Consider the following 24,193-nt stretch of genomic DNA (forward strand, 5'->3'; position numbering starts at 1 on the left):
TTTGCCGGTAAAAACCATTATTTTAGAAAAAAACCACCGGTACGATGTTCAAACAAACCGGCCAGAAATACCGGCCTACTGTGTGAAATCCGGTTCAACCGGCCTGTTTAAACTGTTTTAATTGGTTTTTAAAACACTGCCATTTCTCATAGTCTTTCTTGGAAGCCATTTCATGAGCATATCGTTAAATTCCAGAGCTATCAGTGATACCTACTTCTGAAAAACAAAGGTGTTACAAGTTGGTATCAAAGTAATTAGTCTAAGCAAGCTAGGTATCACTAATAGTTGTCTGGACTTAATCTATACAAAATTTGCTCAAGGTAAGACTGAATATCAAGAAAATGATATGAGGAGATAACTTTACACGGATTAGTTTGGGTTGAAAGCCAGGGCATGATAGAAAGACCAGAGATTTATTTTCATATGATTAACACAAATTTGCCTTTTGATGACCTATCACTAAAAGATGTTCTTTAAAATAGACTACTTATGGTAAAACGAGGGAGTTAGACAGTTCGTTGTCAAGAGGGTCCAGGGTACGTGGTATTGGATTGAATCACACTTTTAATCCAACTTATAATACATAAATAATCCATTAATAATGATTTCAAAAACAAGAATTATCACAATATAATAATCTAACATATTTTGGACAGCCTTACCCGCTCCACTTTGAGCCAAAGTTTTTTATTTGAAACTTTCGAATATAACACAACCTAAATCAACTCATAAGTACTTAAGTAAAATTATCGAAATTTCCACACCCACATTCCTTACGATTAGAGGAAGACAATTCAGACCCGGTCTCTACCTAAACATACATTTAAATTAAACAATTAAACGCAGAATCCATTTACAGTCATTTAGCATGAACAGTAAAATGTCGGTCATACAAGTTCTCAATTTTAACAATGAACGACATGAAGCAATATAACATACCTTCAATCAACGGCGCATTACAGAAGGCCCAGCAAATGCATATCGAGACGAAACAGGAGCCAATTTGTATTCGGTTTCTTCCACTCTCGGGCCCAGATTTGGGTTGTAACTTGATGGTTCAACGGAGGTGTTTCCCGGGTATAATCTTTCAGATAAAACCGTTTCATAATCAAATCTGTAAGAACTAGACGAAGGTGCCACATGACGAGGAAGATACCGCTCCACCAAATCAGAATCTTGCTCAAAAGGATCATATGGTACCGGTTGATGAAAAGCGGTAGCAAGATTATGATTACTTGCATCAACATTTGGCGTAAATGAAGTAGGATTATTCTCTTGTCGGGTTTTAAGACCGTACGTTCTGTAGTCTTTTTCACTGAGAAAAAGGGCATCAGGTGGGGCCCGTGAATATTGTCTTTCTTGATCGGGTTTGTAAAGATCATAAGCAGGAGGTGGTCTATCTCCTCTAAGTCCATAACTTCTATACTCTTGTTCGGTCAACAAAACCGGAGGTGAAGTCAAAGCTGGGTTTAGCAACTGCATACTCTGACTACTTTCTTGTTCAGATGGCCTTTTGAGGTAAACCGTATCAAGGTGGGTCCTGTCTCGTTCTAGATCAGGTTTATAACGATCAGAAACAGGATGTGATCTATCTGCTCTAAGCCCGTAACTTCTATACTCTTGTTCAGTCAACAATACCGGTTGAGAAGTCAAAGCCGGATTTACCAACTGAACAGTTTCTTGTTCAGGCCTACTGATGAAAACAGTTTCTGTGAGGGCCCCTTCTCTTTCTAGAGCGGGCCTATAAGGGTCATAAGCAGGGGGGGCTACAGGGGCTATGCTGTTGGGTCTATCTCCTCTAAGCCCATAACTTCTATACTCTTGTTCGGTCAACAGAACCGGTGGAGAAGTCAAAGTTGGCTTTACCAACTGAACAATTTCTTGTTCAGGTCTACTAATAAAAACAGTTTCTGTGCGGGCTCCTTCTCTTTCTGGATTGGGCCTATAAGGGTCATAAGCAGGGGGGCCAACAGGGGCTAAGTTGTGTCTATCTCCTCTAAGCCCATAACTCCTAAAGTCTTGTTCGGTCAATAAAAGTGATGAAGAAGCCACGTTTGGCATTGGCTCGTGAACAGGGGCCAAGTTGTGTCTGTCTCCTCTAAGCCCATAACTCTTATAGTCTTGTTCGGTTAGTAAAAGTGATGAAGAAGCCACGGTTGGCTTTGGCTCGTGAACAACCGGCTGTGGATTCGAATGCAATACTGAAGCTGGCTTGAATAAGTCTATAAGCCTCTTTACCTAACAAGAGTATAGCAATAACCATTATATGTATGTGTGTGTGTATAAATGTATTATGTATGCAAAGGGGCTCACTTGATCAAAATTTAACTCCGACTTGAACTTGCGAGTTTTGCGATCATAATTCTCCTTGATAGCCTTTTGAAATGCACGCTCAGGTAGTGGAAGACAATCCTTATGAACCTCGAAGCGAACCTGAAATTTACCAATAACAGATAAACAAAACACAAGGTAATTATCATAAGGTGAAAGAAACAAACAATTAAAAACAAACCTGAAGAGGAAACGCCCCTTGAAAAGCAGCCGGTTCAAGTCTCATACCACCACCAGAAGTTGCTTTGTATATACCATACAAAAGCTTTAAATTAATATCAAAGAGGAAAAGCTTCATACCAGGTTTGATACCCATAACCAAATCTTTCTTGTGGCCTTGAATACCCATTACACGGTATTGATAACAATCCCCTTTGGTTTTCGCATTGCACATAAAGATAAAACCACCAAGTTTTTTCTTATCATTTTTACTTGAATTGTTTTTTGATGAACTTTCCTCTTCTTTCTCTTTTCCAGACTGAGACCCCTTCTTTGCAACTTCAGCCTTTTGATTATTATTATTATTATCATTATTTACTGGTTTAAACTTTTTATTAGGCTTCTTTGTAACATTTTGAGGATTCTGGATTTCCTTTGAATTAGAAGGCAAGGGTTTTTCTTTAGAAGGCTTGTTCACGATTTCACCTTTATTATTTGGGGACACGAGGGTTTTCTTTCCCGAAGGTGGCAATGCTGAGCTGGATTCCCCAAGTTTTAACTTTTCACTCAAAGACTTCTTTATTCTTTTTCTTTTGGGTTTCAAGGAATTTGGGGTTTCCTTTTCCAAAGGTAACAATGCTAAGCTGGATTCACCGAGTTTTAACTTTTCACCCGAACACTTCTTCATTATTTTTCTTTTAGGTTTTAAGGAATTTGGGGTTGCATTTTTGGAGGTAGGTATTGGTAAGGTGGAATCATCAGGTACAGACTTTTCATCTGGGACCTTCTTCACAAGCCGACGCCTGCGTTTCTTAAACTTTTGAGCTTTCTTTTCTGAGGTCAAAGATGGTGCATCGCCTTCAGCGGTTGTAGGGATATTCTTTTCTGATGACATAGTGTCTACAAACAATAGAACACAGTTTATCTATTAGCAAAAGGAACTGGATTACAATTACACTTTCAAGTTTCAACTTTAAGTACGTTGTTTCTTCCATAGATTAGCTCTAGTGCAATGGCAATCATATGCTTGCTTAATCCTTGAGACCAAAGCAATTACCTTCCCCCAAATTTTAAGTTAAATCTGTTAACATTACCAGTTCTGTAAACTTCTGTAAATTTCGCGATCATGTGCCGAATAATCAGCAATTAAACGGAAATCGGAGAGCTACCGATTCGATTTCACCTAATATGTCCCTAAAATTGATACCAGTCAAAACCGGTCATAAACTCAAAATCTTTGAAATTTTCGAAAAATTATACTTATTTTAAATATATATATATATATATATAAGTTTGTGTGTGTATGTATAGGCGGTTGTACACCGTGCATTAATCAAATAATGAAGTAGGCGGTAACATAACTCCGTCCGTATAACACCTAAAGCAAGAGGTACAAATGCAATATGCCATATGCGATTCTCGCAATTCTCAACATATTTGTGGTTCTGAAACGAACGCTCTCCTAATCCAATTAGGCATCTAGCGAATACAATTCAATCCGATCCGATTAATCCAATAATCCCTACTAATCACTAGTCGGTACCCCACCTACCTCCCGACTAACGAGTTCTACAACACTAAACATTACTAAGAATATGTGTCCTAAATCCTAATGAGCTTTTGCTAACACAAACATCATATCATCCAAATTCAACAACAATCTAAGCACTCGATCACTCACTAACTCGCACACACACCTCGTTCACCACTCAGGTCCTATTAGGGCTCAATCAATTGTATATCTCAAATCACAATCTACGAACAATTGAACAAATTCTATCCGCAAGGAAGCAAATAACGACATCTGAAATCCGAATTGAACAATAATTGAAGTCAATTTTGAGATTAAATCAGTTAGCGAAATCCATAATCACTAACCTAAATATAAGTGCAGCAGATCGATCAATCGGAAACGAGTATAAATCCGTCTGGATGAATCGGAATCGGAATCGGAATCGGAATCGGATCGATGATAATAGCAGATTGGTAGTGAAATTAAATTAATTTGGGGAAGAAGATAGATATTTGGTAACTGGTAACCTAAGGCAACAGAATTTGGGTTGGGCTGATTTCATCCATAACGGCCCGATATTAATTCATTCTTCAAATATACGGTTTTTTTTTTATTTCCATAATTTAGCTATAAAAAAAGCCTAATAAAAGGTTTAAACCAGTAAATAATAGTAATAATAATAATAATAATAATTACAGCTAAAAATAACACATGCATGGTGTAACATCCCGATCCCGATGCGCTACATTGGGTATTAGATTACTCATAAACACAATTCTAAATATCAGAGTGAATAAAACTTTTCACAGAGTATGCAAACATCAATCCTTCTAATCTTGTCTTTAAACATACTCAAAACATCATAGCAATCCTTCTTCATATACCAGTCTCTTCAGTTCATGCCATATGTCTCCCTTAAGCCATATATATCATCCTATTTGCTTGCGTGCATATTAAAAGTCAGCTACGCTAAATGAGTTCTAGTTAATCAGGCAACATACATTAAATTCACACACTTACATATATGTATCCGAAGATACATATTACATACTTAACCTGCTTACCTGCCTTTCATACATACATCGCATACTCACATATACGTATCCGAATATACATACCCACTTAACATGTTTACCTTCCTTTCATACCTACATACATAAATGCATATATGTATGCATACATCCTTTCATGCTTTCATACTACATACAAAACTATCTCTACCATCTAAAATATTATTTGAGTGTAGTCTCTTCGATCTCGGATATTATTAAGGTCTGCTTCCTTCTATCTAAGATATTATTAGGGTCTGTCCCCTTCCATCTCAAATATTATTAGGGTCTGGTCCATTTCATCTCAGATATTATTATGTTCTGGTCCCTTCCATCTCAGATATTTATTAGGGTATGGTCCCTTCTTCACGGATAAACATATAAACCATACATACTTTACTTATCCGTTGTTATATATTTATACTAGATTTTATCCCCCATATTACGGGGGTTGTTTTACATTATTCGTTTTTAATATTTATATATGTATATTTGGATTTTAATTTTATTTATTGTAAGAAAGTTAATAATTAATATACTTGAGGTTTGATGATGAAATGGTTTCACAAATAAATGATATGTTATAATCCGGTTTAAAAGCTATCTGGGTTTGGTGATACCCATTACCCATTTATTTTCTTTATTATAAAATTGTTTCTTAATTATAAATAATATCTTTTTTTAAAATAAAATAGGATATTAATTTTTAGTATATTCCTATTTTATAGGATTTACAAATAAAGTAATCTGATGGCTTGAGATTTTAATTTTTTTTATTGTAAGAAAATTAATAATATACTTAGGGTTTGATGATTAAAGGGTTTAAGGGTTTCATAAATAAATGATATGTTATAACCCGTTTAAAAGCTATCTGGATTTGGTGACCCATGACCCGCTTATATTTTTTACTATAAAATTGTTTATTAATTATAAATAATATCTTTTTCTTTATAAATTGGATATTAAATTTTAAAATATTCCTATTTTGTATGATTTTTATATCAAATAATTGGTAAGATTAATTTTTAATTTAATGAGATGTTATAACTCGTTTAAGAGCTATCTGGTTTGGTAAGACCCATACCCATGAATTTGGGTTAAATCAATGAGAGGCCTCCATTTAAAAATCAAGAAATCTGGTGGCTTCCATAAAAGGGAGAAGTGACTACATCGCGACACATAGGATTTTTAGGTTTTCGTTTATATATATTGTAGATACATAATCATATACATCCATGTATATACTCTTAACTCTTTCTATATCATTCACATATTGTTCATAGACATTTATATAACATACACTTACCACTTAAGGTAAATGTATTCACTAAACACATAGGAGTATGCACACAGCCCCGAAAACATAACAGAGAAATGAGGCTAGAAACTCAACTGGGTCCTGTACTCCTGTTCCTTTCTGAATTAATTGTAACGCCCATCTTCAGCTGGGCATGACTAACAATTATAAGTGTTAATTAACTACTTCTAACTAGTTCATACTTTCTAGATTAGTGAACTACTTTAACTTAGTTAATGGGTTACTGTTCTAAATTGAATCGCACCGGAAAGCAATCGCATTCCTCAAACGGATCGTATTCACATGAAATAATCAGATCATATCGCATGGATGCAAATCAATCACATAGCATGGGTGCAAACCAGTCGCATCGTATTGATGCAAACCAGTCGCATCGCATTGATGCAAACTACTCGCATCGCATGGATGCAACCAATCACATCGCATGGCTGCAAAAAATCGCATCGCTTGGCTAGAAATTCCAATCGCATTCCTCACCCGGATCGCATCGCTTGGCTAGCAATTGAAATCGCATTCCTCACCCGAATCGCAACGCATTTCCGACGAATCGCGTTTTCGTGCGATGCGATTCTGCTCCTTTTTGCGATTCAAACTGTTTGTTCATTTATATATTTCTTTAACTATTTTCATCCTCTAATATTTCATTATGGCTCGTTTCACTGTTATAACGAGTTCTAGGTCTTAACAACCTTTTCAACTTGGGTATTATATGGTCCGAACATACTCGTTCATCCTGAATCTCACCCTTTAACTCTTTTACTACAAAGTTATTGTTTTTCTTATATGTTTAACCCGGTTTACTTTCCTTTCAAATTTCGTGCAAAACCGACTTCGTTTACCCGCCCTTTTCACGAACCGAACACTACTCGCTTTACCATAACCTAACCAACTTACCCATTTACTCTCAAATTCATTACTTTATCAATAATCATGACCCGATCTATCATTCTACCAAGTTTCATGCAATTTCGTACACGAAAAATAAACTTTTTTAATAAAACGTACTTCTGAGGTTTATGTTTGAAATCACTCGAATAGCCCAAAACCATATCAAATGAACTCCGATTTAGGTGATTCAAGCGGCCATGGAACCGTCTTGCCACGATCTACGAACCAATCAGCTCGTCGTCGCCGGAAACCGCCCCGATAGTCGCCAAAAAACCCAAGCAGTCGCCTGAAATCTTCATTTTTTATTGTTAAGGTTTTGCCAATCAAAACCGGGCTTCCCGACCTCTTATCAAAGATCTATTCAGTGGGAAACTTTATTTATATGTCATGGACACTCAGTTAAAATTTGAGATCGATCCGACGGTTAGATCTCCGGGAATCATCAATTCTTCGCGTGTTACTCTCTCAAAAACGGGATTTCGATAAAGAATGAAAAAGTGTGTGTTTTCTTGAGGTGTAGGTGAAAGATGAAGAATGTGGTGTGCTAGGGTTTTAAAGAGGGTTTAAGATATATTTATTCCTCAAGCCCATGGACCTTTAACCCAATTATCATGTCCAAACCCATCTTAGTCAACTAGTATGTCCATACTTAATTTTAACTCATCATCTATATTTATATATTTTAAAGTTAAATAATAAAGTCTTTAGCAATAATAAAAATATTCACTTTATTATTATTTCGTAGAGTTCAGATGTTACACATGGCTGTACTTTATTGTCTTTTAAGAAGCAATTGCCAAGTTCCATGATCATGTTAAATGCATATAGGCTATAACTATATCTTAAAGGGACCTAATGTGTCGTCAAAATACAAAAGAATGAATTTACCTAGCTAGATCCACTTTTGGATAAGCTAGATGCATCTCATAGCGTGTGATAAAGTCGAATACCCTAGAAAGAGTCATAGAAGATATATATGCTCGATCGGTGCTAACGATACGCTTATATACTATAACAATCGAGTAAGAATGACACATGTTAAACAACTAATACCACATGCATTCATGGAGATGATCTTTATTTACTTGACAGAGTTAATGGCAATGTTTCGGATCTGACAACCAAAGGGTTCAAAAAGAGATCACACTATGAAGTGAGATGTACAAAAGCCCATGAAATAATAGATACCAAACAAGGAAACCAAGGAGCACAACACATGAACATATTTCAACATGACAAAGTACTTGCATAAACTAAGCGAGATCATAATTAATGTACCGCATATACATATCCCAAAAACTATTTGGAGGAAGTTAATATGATTCCTAGTTCATTTAGATAAATGGCGTTGATATAACACTAAACATGCATTAACTTTTACGATCGATAGAAAAACGAGTTATCATGCTAAACATACTTCGATTATTTATGAACTTTTGAGATTGACGAACAACTGCCAAAACCAAAGGTCAAATTCAAGAGTTTGGTCAACAATCCGGAGTTTTTGTGAGGTTCATTTGTTAAAAAACTTGTACTCGTGCTTGCTCAGTAACGACTCAAACTAAGATTTTATAGAAATTCGTTAACGCTTTATGCTAAGGAAATCGTGGCTTCCCTTCTCTCATTGGTGATGATTTCTTGACTCCGTTAATGATTTTATAGATTTTGGTCAACGATCGTTTTAAGATGGTTATTTAGACCCTATTAGTAAATCACAAAGATAGCGCATTCACAATACATCCATCAATGACAAGAGAAACATATATACGAATTTCATCACCGCGTTCTAAAATGTAATTTCTTAAATTCCTCCGAAACAACATTCACCATGCATCCATCAATGACCAATATACACTTTATTCATTCTCTATATTATGAATCATATTCTCTTTTGAGACGTTTAATAATTAAACATATTCTAAGGTCGTTATTCTACCTTATTTAAATGTATTCGTGGTTTTGTACTCTTCGACCGGACCTTACAGCGTGTTGATGAAAGCCTAGCCAGTAGCCATGATGGTTGGATGATCAAAATTCAAAACTGTTCTAAGACAACCTTGCGCATAAAGTCCTCTGGGGCTGTTACATAGCAGAAACATATAAAATATGTTAATCGTGCGTGTACGTATAAGCAAGCAAGAAATCATAGGTTATAAAGCATGGGTACCTAATCCATTGGTGAACAATTTGAACTGACCAAGAGCTTGTCGAATGAACATCTCAACACCACTCACTACGGTGACTCCAACCTCTACAGCCTCTCGCAATAGCCGTGTGTTTCTAGGTGTATAAACCGCATCAAATACAAGATCATACGAACTTAAATTTTCCTAATGAAGTTACAACATAAGTTAATCTCATATTCATAATTGCAAACAAAAACACCTTCTCATGCACACATATAAAGAGAGGGGACCTTGGAAACAGGCGTCAGGTGCACATCTGGTTCCATGCCAATAGCAGAACAATTTGCAAGAATCATTCCATTTTGGGGGCAAAAGGTGTCCAGTTGTTCAATAGGTAACGCCTCACCAGAGACTGCGCGTGCAAGAGACTGCGCTCTCTCTATAAGCAAAAGGTCAGATATGATAAAAATAATATAACAGTCAACATATTGAGTCAAAAGGATTTACCAAAATTGCAGTTAAATATCACTACATGGGCTCCTTTGCTTTTGGCTCCAAAAGCTAGTGCCCTCCCTGCACCTTCTGCCCCAACCAATACAAACAATCTTCCACTAATTGGGGATCCATTTTGTACTTCACCCTTTAAGCTTTGCCTCTCTGTTCACGTGTACAATGAATCTCTATTAATTTCAGAGTTGACAAAAAACTATTTTGGTTATCGTGAGATATCGTTTGCACTAATCTATTATTATAGTTATCAAGAAAAGAAAAGGCAATATGTTAATAACATGTGAAACTAGAGAGCATCTTCTAGTGCATCTTCTATAGCAGTGATGCAGGCATCACAATCTGTGTTGTAGCCAACTAGCTTCCCATCAGTGGGCCGCCTAACAATGGTATTTACAGCTCCTATTGACTGATAACAAGTGAAGATGTGCAAAATCAGTTTATGTGCACCAAAGATTTAATCTTCTTGTATTTAAATGCAGACTTAAATGAGCAAAATAGAGATGATACTATATAGAGTTTTTGTCACCAAAATGAAAGTAAAAGATCGTTTTATGTGTTGTAACATGCAAGTTGAGACTTGAGTAGTTTATGGATATGATACAAACAATGATTTTATTCTAGAACAATAACAAATTTAGAAGGTTGTATGTATAACAAAAAGAAACTTTGGGCAACTTTAAGCCCGCTTGACCCGTTTAAATTGACTAATCCACTACCAAATGGACTGAAAGTCTGAAACTGCTACCTTTACATACTAAGTTTAAGATTATCCAACTTCTGTTACCTTAGCAAGGGGGTCAACTTCATCACAACATGCTACTGCTGCTTCCTTATGTGGCAATCCAATACTATATGTTCCATCAAAGAGAATACATGCATGCATTAGAAACACCTAGTCAATACACAGTGTTATATTTCAGAAATAACCTATTTAAATCATCAACATCTTCAACTACATAAATCATGGTAGCAATGTAGCATTCCCCATTATTACAGACAAAAAAATTTATTTAAGTACAATATTGTCCTACAAAGTCTAATCATAGAGCATAAATAATCACCATTTGAAATTGAGTTCAATGAAGTACCTGAAACCAGCAAAATCTGTACATGAATACACTCTAAGGAACTCTTTAAGATTATCAACAAGAAGCGGGACGTAAATTCCATTAAAACCGCAGTATCTGAAAGCAGGATTATGCAGCAGAGGGCCTTTGCTATGACCTACTGGATTTGAGACAACACCAAATACTTTTGTATCCATATTCACATCATCAAGTTTATAAACATTCTTGAGGCTGAGTAGAGGTGGTAAGCCAGGTATGGGTATTCCACTTAAAGAACCACAAGCCATAAAGGCGCCATATTTTGGACCTAATAATTGGCTTATTAGGCCTCTATCTCCAACAGCTCTCACAATCACAGGAACCTACAAATTTAACACAACAGCATTACCAGACAATCAGTTGATTAAAGCTATGAATAGGTAGATACAATATACATTCTTGTTAACTATAAGTGCGGGTGCAAACTAGCCAGGCTGCTCATGTACTACTCGAGATCGGATCGATAAAAAGCTTGAAACGAGCTGAGGCTCATCGAGCTCAAGCCCGAGCCTGAGCCTCAAATAAATCTCATTTAGTTATCGAGCCCGGGCTCAAACAATGCATGGGAAGCTCGTTTAGGCTCGTCAAGCCTTAACGAGCCCAATGTATTTTTTTAATTTTAACTCTTTTGAAGTTCTATGCATTAATTTCACACTGCACAGCTGAACTAGCCAAGCTTTGGCTCATTTAAGGTAATGCACGCGAGCAGGGCCGCCTTTGAGATTTCGATTTTCGAGTACCCAAGACGAGTATAAAAAATGAGCCTTGTGTTCCAAAAAAAAAAAACAGATTTTTTGGCACAGTTAAACATAAATAGACTAATTGCTAAATTACTAGGCCCTTTTTTTTCAGATTTTTTTGGCTCAATTTCAGTTGTTAATGTTTTATAAAATTGTAATATATATTGAAAAAATTTACAAATTTTGACATTTTGAGCTCCCACCGAAAGCCCTAAACGCCCCTGAGCTCAGAATGTGGTCTGGGCTGGCCCTGCTCACGAGCTCGAGCCAAGCTTAGGCACGTCAAGGTTTTTATCAACTGTATAAAATAATTTAAAAAATATATAAACTAGTTAGTAAATTACAACCAGCCCGATCCGAGCTCGAGCTTGAAAAAAAAAACTCACGAGCCGATCTCGAGCTTTAGAAAAAGTGCTCGAAACGACCAGAGCTCAAGCTCTGGTAAGTGAAAACCAGCCTAGTCGAAATAATAATATCTTAATTTTGCAAGACGGCTAAGTTGATACCTGTGAATGAGTAAGGACATGAAAGGCAGGTGCAACATCTGTAATATAAGCAACCTCTGCCACAACTTTAACGATATCGGCACCGGTAGACTGAAGGCATACAAGCAAATTGCCTAGGGTTTCTTTGCAACAAACTCCGGTTTTGGATTTCACATAGCTGGATACTATTATCTTACTATTTGAAGAGGTATGTACCCGCCTTAACATCGAGCGGGGCGGGTCAACCCACAAGATATAGACAAGAGGCTTGAAATCAAGATATCATGAAGGCACAAAGCCAAAACCTATGCGCACGGCGCATATCACATATGCTCACGCATCACATATGCTCACGCATATCATATATGCTCACGCATCACATATGCTCACGCGTCGGCGCATATCACATATGCTCACGCATCACATATGCTCACGCATATCATATATGCTCACGCATCACATATGCTCACGCGTATCACATGCTCGCGCACCATATATGCTCACGCATATCACATCTGCGCGTGGCGCATCTGCGCGTGGCGCATATCGCATGCTCACGCATCATATATGCTCACGCATATCACATCTGCGCGTGGCGCATATTACATATGCTTGCGCATATCACATCTGCGCGTGAGAATAAAGAGAAGACTTCGCGCATCCTCAGGATAGGCGCATATCACACGTACACATAATCAACCTCGTCCTTATCCAAATCAGGATAAGGACAACCTTGATTGTGCTCGTCAGACAACCTTCCAGAAGGTATCCTTTAAGGAATAAGAATATGCTGATGTTGACAGCTGCCAATGAAATGTGGACAACTCAGCAAAACCCATGTGCTACCACGTGATTGCACATGGGTCAGGTAAAATGCCTGGGTCAGAGAATAATCAATGAAAAAGCACCAGGTGTCCTAAGGACACGTGGCGCAAAGCAATAGGAGGAGGCCAAAAAGGCCCTAATGGGATCTGAGCCCAATCATTAGAAACCCTAACACTATAAATACCACACCACCTCCACAAGGGGAGGTAAGCAAGAAAATACATTCCAATTCCTTACTCACTCTCAGATTATTATTATCTTCTCCTACAATCTCTTATTCTCACACCGGAGGGTTACCCCAAAGAGGACCCCTCTGTCCCTTTCTGAGGGGTAAGTTCACGGTGCTGCTCGTTTTGTAGGTGGAAGAACTCATACTCCGGAGAACCATCGGTGAAATAGCATACTCATACCCGAGGAAAGTTGATCGTCAACCAGTGAGCCGATCCACGTTTCTTCATTGGCGCCATCAAGTCTCTATGTCGATACAAACTGCAAAACATAGAAGGTTACAAATTTACAAAATGATGAGATACAAACTGCAAATAAAAAAAAAAACATGAAGGGCTTCTCAAGTCTCTATGTCGACGTCAGCCTCTTCATCGCCCTCATCATTACCTCCCTCAGCATCTGGCGCAGCCCGCTCCTCGTCATCTCCAAACTTGCCATAGTCAAGCTGTTCATCTTGAATGGAGTCGTCTTCTATCACAATAGTGTCAGGAGCGGGTCCTTTGGCCACGCCAGAGCCGCTAGCAGAGGCAGCATTGCCCGCGCCATCATCGCCGCCACCAGCCCCTTCACACTCGTCAAGTAATTTCTTTAGAGCGCCGAGATCGGGCTGATCAGCAAGCAAGGCTATCTGCAAAGCATAAGGAAAAGTGTGAGTACAAAAAGACTAGGAAAATAAGTCAAGGTAAACTCATTAAGGTTAAAATACCTGCTCAAGGATGGGAATGGGAGTATTCAAATACTTCTCCCCTACCTCGGCCATGTCCGCGCAGACAACGTCGAGCTGATAAGGGTAGTCGGATGGGTTCTTCTTCAGCATGCTATATTCACAGCCATCCTTAAACCCTTCAGCTCGACCCACCAAGCGCGAGGCAGCGTTGCAATCCATCACAAGGGTCTGAAACTCGTCTGAGTATTTCATCGCATAAGCGCAACGAGTCATACCCTGTGAGACTAGCCATTGGCGATCCTGCGCGAGGGAAGAAACAGACGTCTCAAGAGCAGGAATCTGAGAGTTTAACAACTCAACAGTTTCCTTGGTCTGTTTCAGCTCCTCTCTGTCGGACGCTGCTGCCGCCAAGGCCTCTTTCCTTTCCGCTCGCGCAGCATCGAGCGCTTCTTGGCTAGACGCTGCCGTCGCCAGGGCTTCATCCTTCTCTGCCCGCGCGGCCTCAAGCTCCTTCTTCAGGCGCGCAACCTCACTCTCTAATGAAGATTTGTCAGTGATAGACTGCACAAGCGCTTGGTCACGCGCCTCTGAATCCAGCTCCAAGTCGCGCACTCGCCGCGCATACTTGGCCGCGTCCGCCTCTGCTGCCTGCAGCTTCTCCCGCGCAGCCTGCAGCTCATGCCCGCGCTTCACGAAGGCAGCGTTGGCACTTGCTCGGTTCTCGCTGAGTTCTGCTTGGAGTTTCTCAGCTCTCTCTCGAGCGTCAGAAAGATTCCAAGCAGATATCTTAGCCTCTTGCTTGGCCTCCGCAAGAGCATCACGCACCTTTACATAATCATAGCGAAGCTCTTGGGAGGCAGCAAAGAACGCTGACCCAGCGAAAAGATGGTCGTTGAGCAAGTCCACGCGGGCGCGCTCCTCCTGAAACCTCCTTTCAGCTGGAGGCACGGAGTGAGCCCAGAAGTCTTCACACACCCCCATGGACTGAAATGAGCTATCCTCAGTAATATTCCATCTCGGGCGGTATATGTGATCAGCTTCCTGCAAACACAAAGCAACGTTCTAGTCATCTAAACACTAATATGGAAGTCCGCGCAGCGGAGCAAAACGAACTTATACCTGCGGGGAGCAAGCAGAAAAGTCAGCGCCAGCCCCACGAGAAGACTGCGCCACGAAATCTCGTGGCGCTACAGGGCTTGCGCGGCCGCCATCGGAGTCTTCAAAATGGGCCTCCTCATCTTCCTCTGTAACAGGCCTTTTCTCCTGCGACCTGGAAAAATCAAAACCAGTCTCGCGAGGAGGGCTGCGCGCAGGAGGAGGTGAGGGAGGTCTCGACGCCGCGAGATCAGCGCGTAAAACAGCCTCCTGCTCCTTAGTAATCCCAATGAGGGGAGATTCAGTGCTTGCAGGAGCAGGAGCAGAACCAACGGCGCTGGCGCCGGCGCCAGCAGTGCCGCCAGCAGCTTGTGTGCCAGCTATAATGCCTATGAAAAAACCAACAAAGAGAAATGATTCAAGACTTGATCTAAAAAGAAAAAAGTCAGAAAATAAAAGTGCAATATATACCTTGGCGCACCGCCGTTCGCGAGTTAAACATCGCCATGAAGTCCATTTTCCCCCTTTTTGAGGGCAAAACAGGGGACTTCAAAGCAACCGTCGGCGCAGCCTCGGTACCTTGTTGCGCCTGAGGTTGATCCACCAAGGTCGCCGGCTCTACAAACATTTGAGTGAGCAAAGATTCATTAATAACTCTATCGGAATCACGCTCATAAAACCATAAAGTATAAACAAAGTATACCTGTTGAAGAGGAAACAGCAGGCGCAGCGCCGCTTCCCTTTTCCGCCGCGCGAAGAGAGGAGGTGGCGGCACCATACCTCGTGTGGACAGGAGGACTGCCCACACCTTGAGGCAAAGAAGACAAGGAAACCTTGGAGGTAAACCCCTTGGTTTTCTTAAGTCCCTTCGCCTGAGTAGGAGGATCCTGAGCAACAGGGGCATCATTTTTCTTCTGTTTTTTACTAGCCCCTGCGCCAGTTTTCCCTTTAGCTTTACGCTTGAGTTGTGGCACCTCAGCTTCCTCCTCCACCTCTTCTTCCGCGAGCTCCAGCTCATAGTTCTCGAGCGCATCTACAATACGTGCAACAGAAATGTTAACCAAATTGGGTATTCTAAAGGCATAAACATAAGTACAAAGGCCTACCAGGCGCATCGCTGTCAAAGCAAAATCCCAAATAACAGGGATGAACATATCAGCGAAGCGATCGGGGAAGCCAACTTCCCCAGCGCCCAGCGCGACAGAGCCACCCTCCATATGCTCATCATAGGCGGCGTGGACGTACTCCTTGCTTACTGCATAAAACAAAGACAAATGATATCAGCAAAACGAATTATATTCGCGCAGAAATAATGCAATGAGCTAATAACTCACATAATCCATCAACTTGGATAACAGGCTCAGTCGCGCTGTCGGCCCACCTCCTGCTCATGCCAACTGTGACACCTGGTAATTTTTCACACTCTAATGTATATATTTGATTTAAATTACGTATTATTTATATAATTTATATGAGGTATAAACCATAGTATACTTGAAATGTAAACGAGAACAGTCGTTATGCCTATAGGATCGTATAAAGAGCCGATGAGAACGGCTATATGATAAAGACAGCCCAGTAATAGTCAGAGGTGACAAACATATCAAGCTAAATATATACCTATGATCCAATATAATGGGTAATGGTAAGACTTTGCCCAATAATGTCCTAATTCCCTAATTAGGACCGAAACGTCAAAAACGTTTAAATAATGGAATATAGTCGCCGAACCGGCCAAATTAATGACACATTATACAGTGAGACGATCAAGATATGAAACTATGAAGTGTTTAAAGGTATACTAGTCGGAATAATATGAAGATAATAATTTAAACAATCCATGAAAGATTACAATATGGAGCACTATTTAACCGAATATAACTCCGGGCTAAATTTAAATATACATCATACCGGGAACCGAAATAAATACCGGGTTCCATACCATCTATAATACTTTATAGGTGACCAAATAAATTAAGAGAAGCTCATAATACCCAAGTCCAAAATAATTCTCATAACTCGTTCATTCGATAAACTACTCGTCCTAACGACTATCCATTTAAGACCCGAACCAAGATTGAACTTAGCACTACATTTGGACAACCAATATATTTATTAAATGACCATAATACCCTCCCTTTGCAGCCCAAAGCCGAACCCCAACTTTTCCCATTCGGTTATAACACAAGACAAAACACCATTACATACATCCATGTATTAACATATTCATCATCATCCATAGCATCATCCATCTAACTATCATCATCACCAACATTATGATGACCTTGGAAATTTGCAAGCCACCAAAAAGTCTCCAAAAAGCCTTCCAAGAGCCGGCCTCCCATTCCCCTCCCAAATAAACAACAATTTACACCATGCCTTGACTACTATTGCACTTGAATGAGTGATTTGCCACCCTTAATTCATGGGATTGTGATTCCCCAATTTAAGGGATTATGTTTCCATCCTCCACTCTATATATACTCTAGCTTTCTTGATCAAAAATCACCACCCAAACTCAAGAAACTTAACTCCAAAAACAACCCCTTCCTCTCTCGGCCGAAGGCAGCAGCAGTGCACCACCACAGCCGCCTCTTTGCAACCTGCTTTCTCTATAATTCTACTATTAACATCTTGAACCCTATATATCGTTGGAAAGCTAGAAGAAATCCTTAAACCGTGGTAGAAAGCCTTGAACGGATCTCTGCCCGGAAAACTCGGTAAGAAGCTTTGAACCTTCGAAGGTCACTACTGGAAACTGCATTTTCCAGCAGTACCCCCCTCTCTTCTTTTGTTCATATCTCACAAACCACTTGGTATTTTTGGGTGATTCTTGTTTAGGAATCCAAGGAAACTCGCAAGGATCACGAACCACCTTTTGAACATCCATTTCCGGCTTCATTTCAGCATTAGGTAAGCCGAAAACTCGAGTTGTAACAGTTTATGGTGGCTGGAAAAACACAGATTCTGTCCAGCCACGGTTTCATCATTTTACTTGACCCTAGTTCACCTATTTCATGTTATTTAAACATAATGTAGACCCTCAACATCGTGATTAACGTCAAGGAACTTGGATCTCGCCTTAAACCCGCTCAAGAACGCCTCAAAAACCGACATTCCCAAGGTACTAATGCCATGTAATGTTTAGTAGAAAAACATGGACTAAGCCTAAGATACATATACATAATGAGGTGATGAATCATGAACATAAACTTGAAGTGTGTTAAAATGACATATAATGAGGAGTAAATCATGTTGGGTAAAAATTACAAGTGTTAAAAGGGTGTTTAAGGAAGGTTAAGGTTAATAGAACACTTAGCTAAGATCTTGAGTAATAAAACCCACTTATAAATAAACAAGATAATATAAATGTAAAGACGGAATCTTGGTTATGTTAAACTTTAAAAAGGGTATATAACTAACGTATTAAAAACCGTATCGGGTGTAGTATGAGAATAAGTATTTTTACTATCATAAAAGTAAAAATAATAATAGTAATAATAATAGTAATAATAATAATAATAAAAGTAACAAAAATAATAAGAGAAACGACTATGAGAAATCGGATACTAAAATATATATAAAAGTGCAATCCTTTGCACGGAGGATACATGGATATAATGGCTTTAAAACAAAGAGATATATATATAAATACACTCGTATAATCCTATGAATACACGGGGAATACGTGTAAGATATATATAAGTAAATGTAAATATACAATATTGTATGGGTCAAGGATAATGGTAAAAGCATGTAATATAATTATAAGATTTAAAAAGAATATTAATAATACTTATAATATATACATAACAAAATAAGTATACAAGTCATACACATATATTCCAATATATGTGCAACAAATATAAAATACGGGTTTTTGTGATGGATATTGCGAGTAACTGGAAGGGTGGAGGTGCCGGTAGTCGGGACGTCCTGTCTAGGCTGGTAAACGAATATATCATAGATGGGCCCGTTACCTACCTGGGGACTAACGAAGAGAGCACCAAAACCTGTTAGGCTAAAGCATGTCACGAACGTCATGATTACCGACGAATAATTTGTATCGAGCATTCCCTAATGCTCGGAGGATATATATATAAAGAGGATATAACGGATATACATAACAAGTATAAGACGTTGTCTAACGTCCGTATCGCTAATGTATAAAAAGTATACATATATATCGTCACCTCATAAGTATGTATCGGGCTAAGTATTAATAGTTATATATTATGTACTGAAGTGCATACGTATACGATATAATACAGGAAACTCGCCAAGTATAACGGAACATTATTCCTCATTTAAGGTGAGTCTCACAGCCCCTATTTTCACTATTTTCACTATGTTTTAAACTGTTTTCGGGGCGAGGGACACGTGTTTAAATATGTTTTATCATGGTGTATATCTTGATTTACAATGTGCGTGTACATGAGATATTTGGCGCGCTCATGGTACATAAAGTCCCCGGTATATATTGTAACCATAAACTATAGGCAACTATAGCCGAGGAACTCTACGGGTAGTACTACCGGTCTGACCAACCCACTCGTAAGTGGTCGCGCCACTTTATAAGACGGGTGCTTAGTTTTCCGATTTATTTATTCCCTCGTGGACTCGTGGGATGTTATGTGGGGCTTTATGGTGTATATATATATAGTCAAGGAATGGTTACGAACTCATGTATTCACGTTACACTGCAAGTCATGGATACTGCATTCATGACGTTATGAGAATTATATTATAAAGCATTTTATCGAGTCACAAAACTTGTGAACTCACTCAGTTTATACTGATTAAATTATTTTACGTGTCTTTCAGGTATTTAGCTACGTGGAGAGGTCACGGTGTCTCACTACGGTTTTATGTTTAACTATGGAAATTTCATGTATGAGGATTTTATATTTTGGAGTTTTCACGGTTATATCTCCCTTCGGCAGGACATAACTGTGAAATCTCAATATGTTATATGTAAACTTTTTTTATGGATATTTTTGTAAAACTTATATTATGAATGAAATCCTCATGTATTTTATCATATAGTTGTTGCTTAACCGCGCTCTCGAAAAACCTTTCATGAGTCGCACACCGGTTGTTTCCGCCTATGGACCGGGTGTGACAGACTGGTATCAGAGCCAAGGTTATAGCAAACTAGGACTCAACCCTGAGTCTAGGCTATAACCCCTTAGATTCCCTCATGAAAACGTTTTTCATGCATGACATGTTTTCAAAACTTGCATTACACGAGAGTGCACGTGTCTTCACGACACCTTTATCGCAACTAATGGTCTAGTATAGGAATGACCAAAATAAGGGATAAAAAAAAAGAAAAAAAAAGAAAAGAAAAAAAAACAAAGCGATATTATCACTAATTAAACCTTAATCCTTTCAGCGATGGCCTTCCCGAACAATGACCCATATCATGGCCTAGACATCACTGACTCCGACTCCGGCTCTGACTCTAACACTGATAGCAGCAGTGTCCATATGAGCGACGTTGTTCCAATTCCTGATGATCCTATAGAGATCTCCGATGACGAGCCTACCGAGGTAATCAGGCTCGATGAGGACGACAAGGTAACTTATGACGACGACGACCTTGAGGAGATGGAGGAGCTGGCTGCAGTGCCCTCCGAGGAGATACGAGCCGCCGGGCTGAAAAGGTATGCCACGGACTCCGACGATGAGGTGCCCCGGACTATACATGAGGTAGGCGAGTCCTCACGCCCCCAAGGGCGCGCTACCTCCGATGATACAGAGGTCCCCGTACCACCGACCACAGCAGCCGCCGAGGCTGAGAGAAAGGCCCTTGAGGAATGGCTCATGGATTGGGAGCAGAGGGTCGAGGTGTTTATGGAGAGCGTGAAAGGCAAGGCCTGTGAGACCAGTCTCCGCCTTGAAAATCACTATGACTTGATCTCGAACGCAAGGATGAGAGTGCTAAAGTTGGAGCATATGGTAAGAGATGCATTGCACTTAGCTGATGTGGGAACGAGTCGGGCCGCCGCCGCCGAACGAAGGGTGATGAAATTGGAGAATGAGGTTAAGACAATTCAAGCCTTTTTGGGAGACGTGTTTCCACCACCGCCACCACCGATGCCATGAAGCGACTATAGACTAGTATTAGCGGGTAGTAATCATATGTATGGGAAGTAATATATTACGGACTACGACCCGATCTTTTGGCAAAACGCTTGTATGTTGTAGGAGTTTGTAGTAGACTTAAACATAAACTTATGTAATCAAATCTTTTGATGTAATGAAGTTATGTTTATGATATATGAGTATGAGTATACGATGTGGTATAATGAGATGTAATAATAAAATCTATGTATGCGAGTATATGATTAATAAGTATGACTATAAGCAAATATATGGGTGTGAATGTAATAAGTATCGAACCCTACAACTACTTACATACAAGCGTGATGCCAATACTAACCGATCCTTCTTATTCTCAACTTGAAGGAAAATGCCAAGGAGAAGGAACGACAGTTTACCTAATACACCTGCGCAATTACAAGAAGTCATAGCGCAAGTGATAGCCGCCTACAAAGCCAGTAGGGGCGACTCAAGTCAAGAACGAAGGAATTCCGCAAACACTGAAAATGTAGCTCCAGAGACTGGCGGTGAGGAACGAGGATGTTCCTACAAAACTTTCATGACATGCAAACCGTGGTCCTTTAAGGGAGCGGAAGGAGCCATAGGAGTTATCCGTTGGATCGAGAAGACGGAATCTGTGATAGCAATCAGTGGATGCACAGAAAAACAGAAAGTGTTGTACGTGACATGTATGTTTCAAGATGAAGCCCTATCGTGGTGGAATTTACAAGTACAAACCCTAGGCCGAGACGTGGCCTATGGTAAGACCTGGAAAGAGTTAAAGGAGATGATGGAAAAGAAATATTGCCCAAGGACTGAGATGCAGAAGTTGGAAAATGAGTTCTGGACGCTCACCATGAAGGGAGCCGACATCACAGCATATAACACGCGATTTCACGAGCTATGCCGAATAGTTCCTCATATGGCCACCACTGAAGAAAAGAGAGTTGAAAGGTACATCTGGAGATTAGCAACAGTTATCAGGGGACCAATCACGGCCACTAGGCCTGCGACCATGGCCGAGGCTGTTGAACTAGGTCTGAGTCTGACAGAAGATGCAGTACGAGCTGGCACCCTAGGAAAGCCAACTCAGAAGGAAGCAAGCTAACCATTCTCCCAACGCGGCAACAGCCGCCATAACAATCACAAGAGGAGCTGGGCCTCTCGTAATCAAGGGTCAAGTTCCAAAGAACCCCCTGTCAAGAAACAAGAAACTGTGAAAGTGTATGCCGCCCAGACCACGGATCAACCACGGAAGACGTATAGCGGGTCAAACCCGTGGTGTGACAAATGCAAGTATTATCATGTTGGTGACTGCTCAAGTATTGTGTGTAAGCATTGTCACAAGAGAGGGCATGTGGAAGCTAAGTGTAGAATTAAGAATGGTGCAGTAGTTGTGAAGCAAGAACCGGGGAAAACGACACCACGAGCTTGTTATGGGTGCGGAAATACGGGTCATTTTATCAAGAACTGTCCGCAGATGAAGAATACAGCTCAAGCTAGGGCTTTTGTTATCGGGGCGGGTGAAGCTAAGGAAGACCCAAATGTCGTCACTGGTACGTTCCTACTTAACAACCACTATGCGTCTGTGTTATTTGATACTGGTGCGGATTTAAGTTTTATATCCACTGAATTTAAAGACCTACTTGGTTTAGCACCTAGTAAATTAGCAACGCCCTATACTATAGAATTAGCTAATGGCAAACAGTTACGATCAGACGATATAGTGGAAAGTTGCGTACTAGTGATGGGAGAACATGAATTTAACGTAGATCTGTTGCCGATAGATTTAGGAAGTTTTGATGTCGTTTTAGGCATGGATTGGTTAGCAAAGAACCATGCTGAAGTTAATTGTTATGACAAGCAAATCCGCATACCCTTGGCAAGTGGTGAAACGCTGACTATTCAAGGAGAAAGACGTGGCACTGTGATGAAGTTAATTTCGTGTATGAAAGCACGAAAGTGCTTGCGAAAGAAGTGTCAAGCTTTCTTAGCCCACGTGGTGGAGAAGAAGGATGAAGAAAGGAAGATAGAAAGTATACCTATAGTAAGAGATTTCCCCGATGTCTTTCCAGAAGATCTACCAGGGTTACCACCTCAAAGACAAGTGGAGTTTCGAATCGATCTAGTACCAGGAGCTGCACCAGTAGCGCGAGCACCTTATCGATTAGCTCCCTCGGAAATGCGAGAACTATCGAATCAATTACAGGAGCTACTAGACAAGGGTTTCATACGCCCGAGCTACTCACCTTGGGGAGCCCCGGTACTATTTGTCAAGAAGAAAGGCGGTTCGTTCCGTATGTGTATTGATTACAAGGAACTTAACAAACTGACCATCAAAAATCGGTACCCTTTACCGAGGATTGATGATTTGTTTGACCAATTACAGGGATCTAGTTTCTATTCCAAGATAGATCTACGATCCGGGTACCATCAGCTGAAGATACACGAGGACGATGTACCAAAGACTGCGTTCCGAACGAGGTATGGTCATTATGAATTTTAGTCATGCCTTTTGGGCTAACGAACGCACCTGCCGTGTTCATGGACTTAATGAATCGAGTGTGCAAACCTTACCTTGACAAGTTCGTGATAGTGTTTATAGATGACATATTAATTTATTCCCGAACCGAAGAAGAGCACGAGCAACACCTTCGATTGATTTTAGAATTGTTGAGAAAGGAGAAGTTGTATGCAAAGTTTTCAAAGTGTGATTTTTGGCTAAGAGAATTACACTTTTTAGGCCATGTCGTCAACGAGAAGGGAATTCATGTTGACCCTTCAAAAGTAGAGGCCATTAAAAACTGGGAAGTGCCGAAGACGCCGACGGAAATACGACAATTTTTAGGTCTGGCAGGCTACTATCGACGGTTTATTGAAAATTTCTCGAAGATAGCACAACCCCTTACTGCGCTCACACAGAAAGATAAGTCGTTTAATTGGGGAGATAAACAAGAAAAGGCGTTCCAGTTGCTAAAACAGAAACTTTGCAGTGCACCTATTCTAGCCTTACCAGAAGGGATGGATGACTTCGTAGTTTATTGCGAT

General features: G+C 39.9%; 2 protein-coding genes across 2 annotated transcripts; both read right to left on the bottom strand.

Annotated features, from left to right (window-relative positions):
- Window positions 1–666: 666 nt before the first annotated feature.
- Window positions 667–3,591, bottom strand: LOC143593321 (uncharacterized). The gene is made up of 3 exons (XM_077072984.1): window positions 2,513–3,591; window positions 2,314–2,433; window positions 667–2,238 (listed from the first exon to the last, which is right to left on the bottom strand). The coding sequence occupies exons 1-3, from the start codon at window positions 3,383–3,385 to the stop codon at window positions 946–948; spliced, it is 2,286 nt and encodes a 761-aa protein (XP_076929099.1). The 5' UTR covers window positions 3,386–3,591; the 3' UTR covers window positions 667–945.
- A 5,507-nt stretch (window positions 3,592–9,098) lies between these two features.
- LOC143593320 (bifunctional 3-dehydroquinate dehydratase/shikimate dehydrogenase, chloroplastic-like) lies at window positions 9,099–12,453 on the bottom strand. Its single transcript, XM_077072983.1, has 8 exons — window positions 12,247–12,453; window positions 10,983–11,323; window positions 10,679–10,742; window positions 10,190–10,300; window positions 9,892–10,039; window positions 9,675–9,823; window positions 9,426–9,588; window positions 9,099–9,337 (listed from the first exon to the last, which is right to left on the bottom strand). The coding sequence occupies exons 1-8, from the start codon at window positions 12,451–12,453 to the stop codon at window positions 9,294–9,296; spliced, it is 1,227 nt and encodes a 408-aa protein (XP_076929098.1). The 3' UTR covers window positions 9,099–9,293.
- Between the last annotated feature and the right edge of the window lie 11,740 nt (window positions 12,454–24,193).

Source organism: Bidens hawaiensis, unplaced genomic scaffold (assembly GCF_021521415.1).
Source record: "Bidens hawaiensis isolate Kalapana, Puna unplaced genomic scaffold, B.hawaiensis_p1.1 tig00041908_1, whole genome shotgun sequence".
Classification (NCBI taxonomy): Eukaryota; Viridiplantae; Streptophyta; class Magnoliopsida; order Asterales; family Asteraceae; genus Bidens; species Bidens hawaiensis.